The following is an 18086-nucleotide window of genomic DNA, read 5'->3' on the forward strand; positions in this document are numbered from 1 at the left end:
AAATATTACTCTTTGATTGCAGTTATATAATAAGAGTTCTTAAATATTAGTTATTAATATAATTTTATTTTTTACTATATTTTTTCTTCCAATTTAAGGTTAAGGTTTTCAAAAGTTTATAGTATCTGAATCTGGATATTATCCAATGGATCATATCACCAAAGCAAAATCTAAACACACGATATGTAATATACCCACTATTGCATGTTATACCAAAAATATAATAGAAACTACATTTCATATTTCGGGCTTCTTGTTCTATTGATGAGTCACTGTTTTACAAAAGTGGGTTTTTCATGTAAGGTACAAAAATCACCATTGACATACATCCGAGCATTACAAGGGATGGGATAACCGAACAAGGCGGGATTTCCGATGCCCCTGCCTCGTACTGTCCTGTCCTCAGCCTGCGGAAAAACGTTGCATATAGACTACGCTCTAAGAATTAAAAGAGTTGTTACTTTTGACAATGACATGCACCTTTGCGTTCACTATAAACACAGACTGCAAAAAGCAAGATCAATTTAGATGCCATTTTTGTCTCTGTGGAACTCACATTCGCAGAGGCAGAGAAGAAAGTAACTAGTCCATCTTCCGAACTGCCTCAAAGCGTCATAGACAGCATTCAGGGGCTTGTACTTTGTTGGAGCACAGTTTTCTCAACAGTCATACTCGTGCCATTAAAAATTGTCCGACAGTGCAGCAATCCTTTTTGACTTCTCGATAGTTTTGATTCCCTACAATTTTATTGGTTGCCACACTTTGGCCATCTAAGTGAGACAGAATCAAATGCAGTTCCTCCAATTCCCGTTCCATTATCCACTGGCTTCCACTCCTGGGCATGTTTCTTCAGTCACTGCCAGTGACGCAGTGTCTCATCTCTCTACCTGTGATTGGCCACATCAGGGCCAAACGCCAAAACCGTCTCTTTTCTCTCAGTATCAGATCCCTGTATTATATTCGACAAATAGGATTGCGCATGGGAGGTGTTTGATAGCGTTCAGAGCACAATTATTTCTATTACAAGCTCCAGAACTGCAGCACTCGTTTCTCACTCAATGAGAATAATTAAATTTTCACAATTTTGGTCTCTACAACAAAAACCACCCACCCAAATCCAAACCAACTCCAAAACCGCATTTCACACACTATACAAATGCACAGCAGAATGAACAACCACCAATACACCAATAAACCAAACATTGACGAGAACAACAAAACAATTACCTAAGCATGGTTAGCATCAATTGCAGTACCTGACCTTGCTTGAGATATCCGGTTTGCATATATAGTTACCAGCCGCAACTGTGTGCTGTTAAGCCCCTCTAAATATGGCAGAAAAGCTTTACCAAGCATGATATAGATATCCACCAAACAGAAGACGACAGTCTGTATCACAGCAAAAGACATCCCTGGTAAGTCCGGAGGAAGGATGACCTAAACCTGCTAATATGAAATTTTGGTGCATGTACTAAATTTTGGTTTCCAAGAAATGGTGGCAAAGCCAATTTGTGGGACAACAAAACAAGAAAAACATCACCAAAAACCAAGCAAAAAAAAAAAAGGGGGGGGGGGGGGGGGGGGGGGGGGGGCGCAACAGAACAGAGGCACAAATAGAAGTCTCTGGTAGGAGGATGCCTATAACATTTTTCTCTGTGTTTGATAATTTACCATCGGATGTGAATCAGTGGGTACTGCAATAAAAGTAGGCATTAATTTACTAATTCACATCACTGCATGGTTCTCACACATAATGCAATATAATGCAAGGAAACTATGTGGAAATTATCTTTTCATGCATGGAAAGGATGAAAAAATATGCATATTGAGACAAAATCATGTGTTTACAGGGTAACATCCTCATATTGCCAAATAAAGTAACCTACAAAATTCTGTTTATGACAGTTTGAAGAAAAAAAAAACAAAGTTCCATTTAAGTGAAGTGCAACACCAGCAAATATCAAAAGTCACAGTGTCTCACCTTGCGAACATCAGCACTCTGATTGCCAAATGCATCAAAAAGAGCAGGAAGAAATGAAGGCAGCTGAGCCATAAGCTCCTTTTGAGAAAGGCGGCCTACCAGCTGATAAAACAAATAAATCCATCAGCACCTCTGGAAACTTGACAGTAACACCATTTGCTAGACAATTCCAGGCCTGGCACTAAAGATTAGGGATCTCTACTTGTATGCAGCACTATAAACCTAATAAATAAAATTTTACTGATGGAATACCTTTGTCAAACAATTAATGCAAGTCACAAGGGTTTTCTCATCTTCACTGACTAATAATGGCGCTATGACCTGTAAAATCAGCGGGAACACAGGATTTCAATAACTTTCGCAGTAACTTCACAATTACTTGTCTATACACACCTTTTAAAAAAAAAAAAAACTTGACAATTACTTGGATAACAGTAAGTGTTAACAAAATGAAGTATCTTACAGTAAGACATCTATAAGGATCATACTGAGATAATACAACAGTCAGACAGTGGTCTGCTTCATTTGAAACCTGTATACAATAATTTTTTTGAAAAATGATGAGAATACACAAGAAAAATAGAGATCATCTAGCAAAAAAATCTAAAGTAACAACTTTTATCAGCCTTTGAAGCTCCAATACCTTGGCAACTGTATCCTTACTAGCGTGGAGCAGTTTCTCGATAACAATCTCAACAGAATCTTCCATAGCATATTTCTGAGAGGGAGACGAATGTTGGTTTCACCAAAAAAAAAAAAAATCCACGACTACTTCAAACTAGAGCAAGAGATCTTACAAATAGAAGAATGTTTCACTGACCTGATAATTAAGCATCTCAAGTATCAATGACAACACAAGCTCCCTGGTGGAAGCCTCTGGATCATCCAATACCTCGAGGACAGCAGTTAGGATTTGATTGAAGTACTGCAAAATAACAAACAAAATACAGTCACCAAACAAATTTGAACAGAACATTTCCCCATCTGACAATTCACCATCATCTACTATGACTTATCAAACAAAAGATAGCACAAGCTACTACAGGTTCATATTAGGAGACTTACTGCTCCAAACTGTAACAATAATATTATGACATTGTCAGACTGTTGAAAAACATTTAAAGTTTTGTCCCTAGCACAAATGAAAGATTTTTTTTTGTTGAAAAACGCAATATATTTTTTATTAATAAAGCTGAGCAAAATATACGACACATTAGATAGTGATCGCATAAGATAGAAAATGTATTAAATACTATGAACACTAGCACACCTTGGTCCATACAGACTCATCATTAGCTACAGATGCCCCAACCAGTTGCTGAAGCGCTCCACGTTTATTGCTTGTTGAGTTCTCATCACTGATGTTGCAAATCTAGAAACAAATACACGAAAAAACATAGGTCTGTCACATATTAAGAAGGCTAAATCATTGATGAATGCTTCCATAGATACCCAGAAGACCACCAATTCTTCTCATTAACTACATTATCTCACCTGGTGAAGAAGTTGAGGGATGCTCAGACCACAGTCGGCCATTGAACCAGTTTTGATTGCAGAAAGCTTCTTGTGAATGGTTTCCATATTCGCATACCCATCATTGCTGACCTTCAATCCATTGGTTCCTTGCCCATCAGAATGCACCAGGCCATTTACATTCAGACGAGGTGTTGATAAAGTACTTTCTATTTCTATTCCCTGATCCACATTTTCAGGATGGCCAATCCCAGGACCGGCATTATCTGCTGTACTGCTCACATTGTACTTAAAGTCTTTACTTGTAGCACCAACAATCTCAGGGACAGATCCAGCATCAAAATTCTGATATGAGTTCTCCTGTGTCTCTTCAGATGCCATCTGACCAATTGAACCACTAATGTGGGCTGATTCTTGCATAGAGTTCCACTTCCTACCACCATCACTATCTATAGATCCAGCTGAATATCTTCCAAGAAAGTTATTTTTCTTGGAAATTCCCACATATCCTTCTTCAGAAGAGGTCCCAACAACATCTGATTGGTCATAAGATGATTTTGATCGTTGGCGTTCTTTCTTATTTTGCAGAAAATTCATGAGATCAACTTCTATACGAGGGGTTTTCTGCTTCAGAGCACGTCTGAGAGAATTTTGTTCTTCAACAGATAAACTAAGAATAAAATTTAAGACAGACACAGAGTCAAAATAAGAGTAAACCGATATGATGCATGTGATGGCTGCTTCTTTCAATTTGGTGTTTTTATCATGGACCAAAGGCGTTAACTTTGAAAGCCACAACTTCAGCAAGCCATAGTTAGCAGCACCATCTGAGTTCATTGCATGTTTGTTAAAAGAATTGATAGAAAATTCAATGACAGCCAGTTTAGCTTTGGGTGACCTTTGTTCATCCAACGAACGGAGTAAAGCAGCAAGAAGAGAATCGATACCATAAGTCTTACTGACAGTTTCCAAGGTTGCCGCACTCGGCTGCCTCACCAACTCCTTAGGGTCAATTAGCCTAGAGAAAACATGGGGCAAAATCCTCTCTAGATAACTTTCAAAAGGCTTCCTACAAGCTGGAATCAACTCGGCAAGGGTTGAAAGAGCAGCCTGTGCCACTTTGTGGTGAGGATCATCCAAATGCTGGAAAAAGAGTTTCATGACCTTTTCAAAACTCTGAATAACTTCTTGAACACCTTTTGGCCCTTGTTGCAGCAAATTTCGGAGATAGTTAAATGCAGAAACCCGAGCAGACCAATCAGAAGTAGAACTTAACCCCTCAGTCAGAGCATCACTGAGGGAAGCAGGACCATCAACGTAGCCAGGACTTTCACCAACAAAGAATTGATTATCATCAAAACTATTCCTACTGGTAGTAGACCTTCCAGTTACATTTTTCCTCAAAAGTGGCCTTTGGAAATTTGGTATGTAGTTGCTTTGAGAATCTCTATATGTTGCATCCTTATAAGAGGTGTCCATGTATTGCCTATCTGTGTGCATGTTGGGAAACCGCCTTGCCAACCTCATCTCCATGTTTTCTTCCATAGAAGTTACATCTTGTAGCCTTTCCGTGGATCGTTTGGCTGTATGAGACAATGCAAGGCCTGAAATGGGCTCAGTGATCAATCCACCAAGGTAAGATAATTTACCATGATCTTTGGAGGATTGGATATGAGAAGTACTGAAATCAGATATAGTTGAACCTCCATTTATGCGAGAGCTACTCTTAGCAGTAGCAGAATCAGATATAATTGAAGTGTGCAATGTGAGATGCTCCATAGCAGGAACAGCCGGAGGAAAAGGGGGGTCACGAGCTGATGGAGGGTCAACTCCTGCACTAGGGGCAATAAAGGAAATGTTTAGCAGTTCTGAAGCTGACGCAAATACATGAAATTATCTTTTGACATAGGAAAAATTGAACTCAATTTGGATCCAACAAATACCTAGATCCAAACTAGTGGAGCGAGCTGCTGAAGTGTTGAGCTTGTCAGACATGTTTAGACCTCTTAACATGCTTTCAATAGCTGTAACCTTCTGTTTGCTGGCATGCAGAACACTTTCAAGGCTTCTTTCTGAGCCTTTACTGACTTGTTTTGATTGTGAAAGAAGCACACTGCCAGATGAGACAGAAGTCCCTGAGGGTAGAGTGGCACTCCTGTCCATTGCAACAATAGCAGAAGTACCGTATCCATGTATATTTGAAGTGGGTGCTTGAGACTGACTACGGGATTGCTGCACACCCCTCTCACGAAGGGAAGGAGAAGCATATCTTCGGTGAATACCACCATCTTCTTCATTTATTAACTGTTCAGTGACCCGCCTTGTTAAACAAGAGTAGCAACAAACCAAGAAGGCATGAAGAAAAAATATGCTCAAAACATGAGAGAAGAAAAAAGAAAGATACCCTCTGTATGACAGGATCAAAGGACAAAAATAAGCGCTTTGAACGTTCTGGCCATGTCTTTGTGAACATACGGTAGCAAGTTCTTGCAGTTGAACGTACCTGTTCTCTTGGGCAGTTAGAATACATTAGCAACATACAAAGACAAAATATGCAATGTCTCATATAAGAATAACTTCCTTGCAACATGTATATGCAAAGAAACGTGTGGGTACTTCTTTGAACTGCAGGTGCAAATGAACAGAGGCTTCGGCACGGGCAATTAGAAAACAACAAAAGAAGGCCAATACCGATAAAAGGAAAGCATCAGTACTCATTTAATTTTTTTTTTAAAAAGAATATATATCAATGAGAACCAAATAGAAATGAGAGAATCCAAGCAACAGTTGTAGAATGAATGTCCAATCTGTATGTAAAGAAGAAACAGTGCATGTCATTCACTCTGGTATTTCAATAGAGATAAAAGGCTATGCTAGGTGAACTCATGGCACTGATAAATGTTAAATTGGGTCCAAGGGCTTATCCCAAAATGACTAGTCAACATAGGAAACCTCTTTACCAACTAATAAACTCAAGATCTTTGTACTCACTAATCTATGTGGGACTATTCCTTAACACTCCCCCTCACGTGTAGACCCTCTTTTTGTGGTTCTACAAGTGGATAATTTAGGAGTAGGCAATTTAGGTGTAGGCCCTCTTTTGTGGCTCTACGAGTAAATAGTTTCGGTGCAGGCCCACATATGGTGTAAGTAGTCCATAATGGCCCTTGGTTCAAGAACATGATTATAATGGCACTTCTGCTACTGTCAAAAGCTTCTAAGACAATAGAGCTGTGTACGGATTAAAAAAAAAAAGATATTTAAAAACTGCTACACCTGGCATTTCAGAACCTTCAGGTAATCCTAGTAAGCAGACCAGAGAAAGCTATACCTCACTCATTGCATCTGCAACACAGCATCTTATAAGATCTTCATATATATCAGCTGATCGTTGTATCTCAGGTGCATCAGCCCAGTATTCTAGTATCAAAAGGGTATATTCACAACATCTGTTATGAAAAAGAAAAGTTATGTGAGTACAGGCTTAATTCAAAGAAACCATTCAGGAATGCTTTTACCATATACCTAGCACGAAGGACAGCATTACGATCATTTTTTGCACTCTCCGCAATCCGAGGAAGTACACGGGCAACTTTGCAATTGCGTAGCATCTGGAGAGCAATAAGGCATTAAGGTACAGGTATAAAAGTAAAAATAATTAACTCATAAGCGCCACGAGGCATACCGTTTTTATGCAGTTATCAGCAGATTCTGCAATTACAAGAACGGTTATCACAACCAGCTTGAAAAGCACCTGAAATAGTTAACTGAAAGAAAAATGAGGAAGTCCAAAGAAACTAACCAGATTGGACAACATAAAGAAAGAAAACAATCATCTCACCGGGATAAACATCTCAGCACATGCTTCAAAGTCTCCAAGAAGTTCCTTCGACAATAAATTCAACAAATGGCAAGCCTAAAGGGAGAAAACCATTATATTAGCAATACCAAGGAACTACATTCAATTCATTATCAAGGAAACAGGAGAATATGTGCAATTTAGGTCAGCCCTAAGAAGTGAAATCAGCTTATTCTAAACCAAAATTCATGAATGAAATTAAATCAGTTGAACATAATTTCACTCAGACTGTTATTATATGTTTTTTAAATGGTTTTATTAAATGGATGCAGGTTATATATCAAATCCCACACTCACCCCACAGAGCAAGGACAGGTTCAGTTAAAAACCCCCAAGGTTCAAGAAAGGGATGGGTTTTCCCCAACTCAACTGCAGGATCTTATTACCATATAGCTCCTGAATTTTTTAGAAGAGACATGAAATTTTATTTTAGAAAGGTTTGTCCTTTATACCCTTACCTTTTAAGAAAAAGATCATTATAACAAAAATATAAAGATAGTTATTTAGAGAAATGTTCAAGGGGAGAAAAAAAAATTAGGATTCCAGGAATGGGCCATAGCGAGGATGCAGAGACGACACAGACATGGGGTTAGGAGAGTTTGGAAACGGAAACAGGAATGGATTTTCAACCCAGTCATAGGCTTTTGCACAGACTGGTCTGTGGGACAGAGTGGGGTTTCAAAAACCCAGCCCAATCCCAACTTGTATGAACCCCTGTTTATACATCAGAAATCCAGCTGATTCAAGGCAAAGGTTACAAAAATAAGTTTCTATGGAGCCTCCCCGAGCAAAATAATGAGAATAAAATTGAGGATTCAAGTACATCTTTAACCATGAACCATCTCCTGGAGTCACAACCCCCAGAGCATCCACTACCCTTCATGTAGAGTTATTTCTTTTTAGGGGTTAGTCAACTAACATAAAATTTGATCTTCATCTTCATTTCATGCATCTACATGAACTTCATCTTCGAAATGGGTGTTAGTGTGGACAAGTTCATGTCCACTGGAAAACAATTTCCAGTGTTAGTGCCCCCAAATGAGGAAAACGCAAAAAATAAAAGAATTAGTAACTTGAAAAATATACTTAATTATAATATAATACTTAAACATTAAATTAGGTAAAATGAACATTATTCCTACACGAATAACTAATTTAATGTATAACTAAAATATATTAGCGTACTAATTAATTTAATTATATATTATATTAGTTAAAGATTACTGTCTATTGTACATTAATACAGTAACTACGTGAGTCAATTAACTGTGCACATGACTAATCATAAAAAAAAATAGCGTTAAAAATAACATAAACGAATATAATACATTTAGCTATTAATTTATTGATAATATATGGTATTCTTTAACATAAAAAGGTCATGATTAAACAGGAAAAATCTATCAAATACTAACTTCAACACACTATATAGTTTTACATATTATTAATTAAAAATATTTTTCCATTAAATTTAAAACCATTGATTTTATTAATTATAAAAATGAGTTGATTAAACCACGTGCTTGAATTAACAATATTTTAATTACCACTATTAAATCACTAATACAATAGAGTAAATAAAAATTAAATATGATTAATAAATAAAAAAAGTATTATATCAATAACATAAGATGGATTTTTTACATGGTATTAATTAATAATATATTTTGAAAAAATTAAAAATAATTAATTAATCAAATGCATACTTTAATTATATTTTATTTACCAGAGACTTAAATATGAAGTTTAATATATTAATAAAATTTAACAAAATCGGAATGGGGAAATGGGGGAAATCAAACGAAATCGGAAGGTATTTTGGGGGAAAAGAGAATAGTGAGAGAGAGAAAGGAGTGGGAGGCTGAAAGGGAGAAGAGAGAGATGAAAGGGAGGCTGAGAGGGATAAGAGAGAGGGAGAAGCGAGAGAGAAAAACGGAGAGCGAGTCCGAGAGAAGAGAGGGAGGCACGGAGACAAGAGAGGGGGTGCGGGAGAGAGGGCTAGTCCGAGAGAAAATCGAGAGACGAAGGCCGGAGAAGAGAGGGAGCAGAGATGGAGGCCAGAGAGGAGAGTCCGAGAGAAGAGACGGAGAATAGACGTCGTGGGCGCAGCGAGACGAGAGAGGGGGTGCGGGAGAGAGTGAGAAAAAAATGAAAATGAGAAGAGAGAGAGAGAGAGAGAGAGAGGGGAAAAAAAATAAACGTCGAGGGTTCGAACCCCCACGTTTCCTTCATCCGGATGATTGGCAAAACAGGGTCGGAAAGCAGATTCCATTTTTTATAAAGTGGAGATGATGTTCCACTTCATCTCCAACATCCAGATGACATAAAGTCTGGCGCTCCACTAACGACGTAAACTGATGAACGGCTGATCTTCATCTTACCCTTCAAGTTGACTAACCACCCCCCCCCCCCCCCCCCCCCCCCCCCCTCTTTATTTTTAGTTTGCTATTTTTTTTAAATATGTTAGTTTGTTATTCTTCAATCTTTACCTTCTTTATTCTTTACTTTTCTACACAAGAGTCTCTTTGGAACTTTTCTATTATTAATTAAATCCCTTTCTCATTCTTTTTTATGAAGTCTCTCAAAAATACTTCTTAGGTATCTGGAAGGAACATATCAAAAGAACAATAAAATCAGCAACCAAATCAATGGGCAGCATCACTGAGTCAATTATTTGCAACATTATGAAATGAGCAAATATAATCAAATGCAGACCTCTATTTCCCAGCTCAGTCATTCATAAGCACTAGAAAGCTATTAATACTTTCAGAAATCACTCTTCACAAAATTCTTCCCCATGGCTCCCCCTTCCCCAGCCAGCAGAAGCCAAACTTAAACTTTGATGGCAGCTCCTTTAGTGACCGTGGTCCTACTGGAGTTGGAGGTATAATCAGAAATGCTATGGGATCAGTCCTATTATTCCAGGACCAGCCGGTTCATGTGTTACCCTGGTGACAGAGCATGCTGTCGTCCTTTCAAGGGTTCTGTCATTTCTCTGAGAATTTCTCAGGCCCTATGTCCAAGCTTCTGTTTATTTGCACCTTTAAGTCGCAATGTCCAGCCTAGACACCAAGGCTGAAAGGCTTTTTTGGCCATCCAACTTATCACGTATGCTGAATCTCTAACGATTAACATACCAGAAAAAGCTTGAGCAAACTGTCTAATCCCATCAAGGAGTGCTAGAGCTTCCACTTCAGACAAGTAAGGAGTGCCAGAGCTTCCACTTCAGACAAGTAAGGAGTGCCAGAGCTTCCACTTCAGACAAGTCACAACTCCGATAAGGCCAGAATACACATTATAAGCAGAAGACATACTGCCTATGATGGAAAAGATGAGCAAACCACCATAATCTCATCAAAGAAATGCCCAATCTGCAGGGGTGCTCAGCTTGTTTTGTAGGGGAAGGGGATTCCAAGAAGAAACAGGGGGTAAAAATTGCTCTCTTTAACTGGTATTGAGTTGCCATTGCATATGAAAAACTTTGTAGATGAGGTGGACCCCTCATGGTGCTGCCCAAGTGAGAATTGAATGAAGAATGCTCTCAATGACACTGCAAATAGAACTAGAAGGTATAAAACGCTCTTCTGTTACATTCTCCAAATGCTCAGTGAACAGAAGCCAATGCAATCATCAAAAGTGATTTGCCAACTATTGGAAATGCCTGATCTTAGAAATAAATCTTTTCATTGCTTCAAATGTAAATAATTAAATAAATAAAAATAGCTAGCTTTGGTGCTGATTATTTAGCCAAAAGTGAAGCTGAGCAGCAAGTTTTCACTGTCTTCAGTCATTTTCTGTTTTCTTTTCTTGATGTCATACTTGGCCCCTCAGTTTTCTTTTTCAGTGGGATGGTACATTTCCTTCTTCTTAATAAAATCATCATGATCCAACATAGGAAAAGAAAAAAAAATGCTAATAACCAATATCAAGAAATAGTCTCTTTTTTTTTTTAGAAAAAATGTGGCTATAAGAAATAGACTTTATTTTCTGCACCTACCAAAGAATCTTAAGTAAAAGTATAAATGAATGAAAGGAAGATTACTATAAATTATTCCCAAAACTAACCTGTTTTACGATGCTTGAACGACGATCTGACAGCTGAGAGGTTAGAGGAGGAACAAGTTGCTTTAAAAGGGTTGGAAACGATGGATACTCAGTAGCACCTGACAAAAAATTATAATTATCAAACAATGTTCTCAAGCAGAAAAGCAGGTAAAAATTCAGGAAAAAATTAAGTATATTCTAAATAACATATAAACACCATTCATTATCTATGATCCCACTTTAAAAATGCAACAGCATGCTTAATTTTGCTCTAACTTTTTCTTTAACAGATGAACCATATCAAGTTAGAAGATCTGCCATTAAGCATCACATTAAAAACACAAGCGAAACTGTATAAAATCTGCAAGACAGTTTCTGTTCTGGCTCAAAAAAAGTATACGAAGTAGAGTAACAAAAAAAATAAAAAAATACAACATGCAAGAGTCAAAATTTAAATTCCAACATATTGGCCAATTTTCTAGAGCCGAGTTCAAATAGTCCCAACCATGCCAACTGAAGCTGTTCTCTCAGACAACCCATTCTAACCTAGCAATAAAACAGTGACAACCAAGCCAACAACCTAATAAAAATTTTGAAACAGTGCAAACCATAGACGCTATTTAAGAAGCTTTAAAAAAATTATAACAATATTGACACTATTATTATGTAAAACCCTCCTGTCACACTCTAACAAACACAAATGCAAAGGAATCAATCAGTCATTTTACAACTTCATAAAAAAAGAATAACATGTCAATGACAACTGAAAAATAGAAGACGGTTCATTTAGGTCTACTTTACAAGAGCATAGAGTCAATTCATACCTCCAAACACGAGGCCTTCAACTCTCTGCATGGCCGCTATCCTAACTGACCAATCTTTTTCTGGCACAAGGGTAGCTCCAATCTTCTCAATCTCTCGAATCAATTCCTTCTCCGAGTACACTTTGACAGGGTCAACAGGTTTTTCTGTAACATCACTTTCTCCTACATTTGCAAACAAGTTATACACCATCAGCTTCATCACATGATACTCATGAAGAAGGGAAACAATAAAAAGGAAACAAAAGAAGTTAAAATTTGATGAATTTGTGAAAAAGAAAAAAAATCAAAGATCATGTTCCCCATTTTACAACACCATTGCAAAGGCACATGCAAATTCAGTATTATAAGAGATGCATGTAGCACAAGCAACCCAAATTCCAAAAGGAACTTCGAAGAAATCTTGCAAACAAGATTACTCTTTAATTACAACCCAGTGCATTTTATAAGAAGATAAGGTCAAAAAAGTTGAACATGAAAATATTTCACCACCCCATGCATAAACAACAGGAGCTTGTTGATAAACCATATTTTATTTTTTTTAATAAAATATATTTTATAAAAAAAGGATTTTAGGTGCCAGAAATTATTCTCCCAAAAATTAAAATTTACATCTATCTATTTTTTTTAAATGAGTTTCAAAACCCAGTGATGACTACGCAAATGAGACATTAAGACCAAACTACTACCAAAACCATAGTGCCTGAGCAGCAGTAGCATCACTAACCTCCAGGCAGAGAAGTTTCACGTGCGGAGCTCTTGGGACTATTTCTTTTATGATTGTGAGATGAAATAGTGGTAGGCTTCATTTCCGCATGGCCAAAATTACTTGCAAGACCATCAGAAGAGCAAGCCTTTGGTTCAATCTTCTCTAACCTAAAATTTATTTCTTTCAACTGCAAATCAAACAACCACCCAAAATCCACAGAAACCTAAGCTCTCAAAAAAGTTGAAACACCGGACAGATAACTGTATGGAAATTGTTGTTAAGATTTTATTCATTAAAAAGACACAGTTGGTGATGTAACAGAAGTACATTCAGCATGAGGGGATACAAACCAAAGAAGAAGGAAGGTGATGGCGTTGCAGCTCATCACGGAATTGAGAACCAACTTGTGTATACATTTCCTGGTAACAGACAAGGAAACATCAATCTCACTGAGTGAGAGATTCTAGAAAAACATAAAATCTTTGAAGTGGATACATAAAAGGATTCTTATTTAAATTTCATATCTCAATCGTAAAAATAAAATTCTCCGTTGATTCTGCCATTGATGACATCTGTTACACTTGTTCAACTCAAGAAGGAGACTTATTAAATGTGTTAGAAGGAGCACAGTTATAAATACCTCAATGCACAAGATAGCTGCTTCCCTGACTCCATGATTGGAGTCATTCAACAACTGCAGAACCTGACAATGAAAGTAAAACAAAATTAAAACAGAAAAAAGACCAGGGAGAATCAAAAGCCAGGATAATGACTTCCCAAGAGCAGTACATGAAATTAGACATACAGGAGGAAGAAGCACACGCTGAAGAGTCAACTCTGTTGATGCAAATAGACCAATTGCTGATGTAACAGTCCGGGCAAACTCTTCACGGACTCTCCAGCTCTTGTGAGTCCATGCATAACTTCCAGCTCTTTCAACAATAATTGTTGGGGAAGAAACCTGATTCAAAAGTGTCCGTATTTAAAAAATTCCACTAATCTATAGTTGTACATGTGCTGAGAGTGAGAGCAGCCAGTGGAAGAATAGTGTCACCCAAGCCCATTTTTGAATTTTATGTTTGCTTTGTACCATGTCTATGTTTTCGATCATTTAAAAAGTCAATCTAGGCCCATGCATGAGGTGAAGCATTCGTAATTTAAAAAAAAATACAGTGCATTAGTCCAGAGTTGTACATATGTTTCACTTCTCAATGTATAAGGGAGAATATCCACATTGGTTTAGGCTTAAAGTCAACAGTCAGGAAACAAAGAAAGATTTCATTTTAACATTTGCTTCAGCTGTGTGTTAGACTGACTTGGAATCACAATCACATCCCTTCAAAAACAGAAATATTTCTGAATATGGTCTAAAATTATCATAGTAGAAGAACTCTGAAGAGAAAGACAAAACCAAAATCTTACAATACCAGTTTTTAAAATTAATTAGCAAGTCAACAAGTTCACAAAAAAGAGGGAGAAAAAAAACACAAATAAAGCAGCAGCACATAAAACCACAAATATCATAAAGCAACCACATATCCAGCTTAATTGACTCAAAAAGTAAAGAAAGATTAGGCCAAAACTCACTGTTTTTTTTAGTAAACCCTCAAAACTCAGTGTTGATTTCTCACCTTTTTTTTTTTTTTTTGAGAAGCATTATTTCTCACTTTTTGACAGTATCACAGACACACAAATAATCTAAAATCTATTTCCCCATTAAGACAAAAGAAACTCTGATCATTCTCCCCAAATTATCTCATGCTCCACCATTACTCAGGATACAGAGAATGGGTGTCAAGAGGAAGACCATCTCACAACTCTCCCACCTGTCATACACTGCAGTCAATCTACTCGGTCATCAAGTAGAACAATTGCCAAAAAGAGCATTACAAATGTTTCACACATTTAACCAGTAACTAGCAAATACCATTCTGAATCAGTTCCCCTCCCAATGCTACATTCATAAGAAGAGTCCTGACTTCTAAAACCACCCAAAGGGCTTGCACATTTAATTCTAATCCGGATGGGTTAATATATATTTAATCTCCATGCGGATGACAGAAAAAATTATCAAGAAAAGCCCGGAATGTAAAATTGAACTTATATATCTAATACTTTCTCAAAGAAACTAATGTATCTGATACATGAACTCGTCAAAGTAGACTCAACTGGCAAATTTAGCAGAAAATATGACCAAATTGGGACATGATCAGATGGCATATTCAGTACATTTTAATCGCATAGTTTATTTCAGAACCAGAACCAACAGCTTTCATCAATGATTTGGTACATGTTAGAAAATTTTTAAAAATAGAAGAAGAGGTCAAACCATTTTAATATAAAACCAATAACAAATGCCAAATCTAATGCTGATAAGCAATAATTTTTTTATTAAAATCCTTATAAGTGCACAAGAGTAGATATAATGCACCCCGCAGATGATTACTCGACTACATTACATGGATCCCAAATAGCTGACGGTTACTCTATAATCGCACATTGCAGACACTCCTAGTTCCCATTCGCTAAATTCATCACAAAAGACCCCGGAAATGAATCACGAAATAGAGCTATCAGATCCTAATGCAGAAGAATTTCAAATCTTAACTAAACGCCAACAAAACAAGTAACGAGACAAGGATTTTCAGAATCGCCAACCTCCATGAGCGTGAGCAGCAACCTACGAGCTGCATCCCGCACCGGCTGCTTCCCATCTCCCAGCCTCTCAACAACTGCTGGCACAAGAGCGTTGAAATGCAGCTTCAAATGCTCACCCGAAAGCACGGCCGCGGATGCAAGCGCCTGCAACGCCCCTTGAGAAACCCTAAAATTGTTGTCTTTGAGAAGATCTAAGCAACAATCGACCAGCGAAGTAGTCTCCGACGACGATAGACTCTTCCTAGAAGCTTCAAGAAGCTGGTGCAGGCGTTCGACTCCTGCCATTCGCTCCTTCGTGTCTTTCGCGCGCGCCATTTCCAGTGCCTCCTCCATTGTCGGAGGCGATGACGACTAAACTCTAGGGTTTCTGATCTAATGGCAAGCAACTGCGGCCTCAGTCGGTTTGGATCTGTTGCAGTGAGAGGGGAGAGAGGGAGAGAGAAAAAGATGGGCTAGATCGACGGAGGAGATAATATATCTGTAGGAAGGTAGTAGTACAAAGTACCACTATTTATCCAGAAATATACGAGACCGTGCCACTGGTTTGTGAGACAGAGAAGACTATTGATTCCACTTCCATGACTGCCTTCTCGCTGCGAAGCGAGGTGCGTCCCAAATCCGTAAATTAATTCTATTTGAGGGTACTTTACAGAGAGAACACCACTGATGGGCGCCAGATACTCTTCAGTCCCCGAGTGCGCCCTTCACACTGGCCGGTAAATCCGTCCGACCCTGGTAAGAAGTATAAACACGGGACAAGCAGTCCCACCTTGCTGCAGTGTAGAATCAAATCGCACAATTACAGAAACGCCACCACATAGAAATTCATCAAAAAAGAAAAAGCCTTTGTTTTTTCTCTTTGGGTCCGGCATTTGGATTGCCGTTGAAGCAAATAAGCACCAATAACATATACAATTATATTAATCATAAACTCCCAAACCCAAAAAAAATAAATTCGCCAAATCGCTGCTCGCCTTACATCTACTTTTGGCAAAGCTGACACCCCAGTGATAGTCGACAATTGAATTGCTTCCCTGAGACGATCAATTTAAGAGAAAGAAGGGGAAGTAGCCATTAAGAAGGGGAAGTAGCCATTTGGGCCAGTGTCAATTGGGTAAATTGGATGCGAAAGGGCAGATTTTCCGAAGGAATTAGTTGCTCCGTCCTTGTCGCAGTGTCGCTGGTAGAGAACGGGGTGTCGCATTAATGGATTCTTACTTGCAAAGTTTCAAACATTAGCTAAAAAGTAGCCGACGCGGTTTACTTCTGTCCGTACATGTGACCATTCGCGGTTGATAGTCTGTAAAAATGTTGTCGGAAACTACGCGCATTTTAAAATGGCAGCCTCTGGCGTCACTCTCTCAACCTCTAACATCAACGGTGATCGAGAAAAAAAAAGGGGAGAGGAACTACCAGCCAGAAAGAAAAGCCGTCAGGAGCGGATTGGATTGCTCATCGAGAGAGAAAAATTGGAGTTGTTGCTCATCGTTCTCATAATTTTTCTCTGCAAGGTGAGTCCCTATTTCGGTTAGGGTTTTTCATCGTGACCCCCCGAAATCCCCTTCCATTTCTTCTTCGGCAGGCGACAATTTAGCATTATTGGAGATTACAGAAACTCTTCTATTGCCTTTAAAATGGTGACCCGACCGATACTAGTGAAAGTCTGGAAGCCGAAAACGAAGAACAGGAATAGAATAAACAGCACTAAGTGGATCACGAACGGAACCTATCCTAAAAGAGGCAACTCTTGGAAATCAGCCAAAACGACGTCCAAGAAATTGTGAAGAGTGGCCATTAAGAGAAGATCAGAAAAATGAGATATTGATTGGGATTCAAGCAAAGCATAATTCGAGAGAGTGACTTTGCATTGACCATTTCACCATCCATTCGTTTTGGGTATTGGAAAAAGGTCTATACAAGGTGACAGGTTGCAGAGGAAATGGAGGGGAGAAAGGATCGCATATTCTCTCACCCAGTGTTTCATAAGGTGACTTCTCTGAAGTCCAATTAGAAGCTCCAACAATCGTTCTGGAATTTGTTCGGTTGGTGAACCGTAGCCGACTTAAAAGCGGACGAAAGGTGAGAAACAAACCTCTGCAAAAGAATTTGTTCTAATAACACTGACGGATTTACAAGATTCATTAAAATAGTCATAAAACAATTATACAAAACGTAGAAATACCATCATATATACCAACAAGAAGAAGATAAGATTGGATTTATTTTTGTTTTAAGGTAGAAGAAACCAAAAACTTTGGTGGGGTTTACTGATTGAACAAGTACTTTAAAAAGAAACGTTATAGAAAAAACTGATTGATGCTCCACCCGTTTTAATTGAATGTCTTAGCAGAATGATTACAGCAAAACAACAACCTGTCTGAATAAAAGAGCTCCAACCAATGACAAGAAGTCGTCTTGTCCAGTTTCTGGTTTGTTGGGTGTACAAACCACCCACTTTTACTATAAATTTCAATTCTTCATGGTTGATTACGCGCGATCACGACGAATTAATCATAATTATTAGAAGAGAAATGATGTAAC

At 38.1% G+C, this 18086-nt stretch overlaps 1 protein-coding gene across 2 annotated transcripts; it reads right to left on the bottom strand.

The window, feature by feature from the left end:
- Positions 1 to 198: 198 nt before the first annotated feature.
- Positions 199 to 16103, bottom strand: LOC137957777 (CLIP-associated protein-like). Of its 2 annotated transcripts, none has more exons than XM_068805201.1 (21): positions 15546 to 16103; positions 13693 to 13848; positions 13528 to 13590; positions 13238 to 13306; positions 12906 to 13074; positions 12182 to 12343; positions 11379 to 11476; positions 7296 to 7370; positions 7140 to 7208; positions 6980 to 7065; positions 6786 to 6903; positions 5859 to 5957; positions 5398 to 5758; positions 3476 to 5286; positions 3252 to 3353; positions 2802 to 2906; positions 2625 to 2699; positions 2445 to 2513; positions 2234 to 2302; positions 1982 to 2083; positions 199 to 1389 (listed from the first exon to the last, which is right to left on the bottom strand). In XM_068805201.1, the coding sequence occupies exons 1-21, from the start codon at positions 15876 to 15878 to the stop codon at positions 1228 to 1230; spliced, it is 4353 nt and encodes a 1450-aa protein (XP_068661302.1). In that variant the 5' UTR covers positions 15879 to 16103; the 3' UTR covers positions 199 to 1227. The 2 variants fall into 2 exon arrangements, with proteins under 2 accessions (XP_068661302.1, XP_068661311.1); XM_068805210.1 differs by having other exon boundaries at positions 13693 to 13819; positions 15546 to 15698.
- Between the last annotated feature and the right edge of the window lie 1983 nt (positions 16104 to 18086).

Source organism: Aristolochia californica, unplaced genomic scaffold, assembly GCF_029961685.1.
Source record: "Aristolochia californica isolate CCGP_79_NKW_82.1479 unplaced genomic scaffold, dmAriCali1.0.hap1 SCAF_1, whole genome shotgun sequence".
In the NCBI taxonomy this organism is placed as follows: Eukaryota; Viridiplantae; Streptophyta; class Magnoliopsida; order Piperales; family Aristolochiaceae; genus Aristolochia; species Aristolochia californica.

Bases quoted from the DNA above. Each gene is read 5' to 3' on its own strand.
- LOC137957777 (XM_068805201.1), bottom strand. From the start codon at position 15,878: ATGGAGGAGGCACTGGAAATGGCGCGCGCGAAAGACACGAAGGAGCGA. The intron at 13,591-13,692 runs GTATGTCTAATT...TTTCATTGTCAG, and splicing joins AGCGTGTGCTTCTTCCTCCT to GTTCTGCAGTTGTTGAATGA. The intron at 12,344-12,905 runs GTTAGTGATGCT...TTGCAAATGTAG, and splicing joins TGAAACTTCTCTGCCTGGAG to GAGAAAGTGATGTTACAGAA.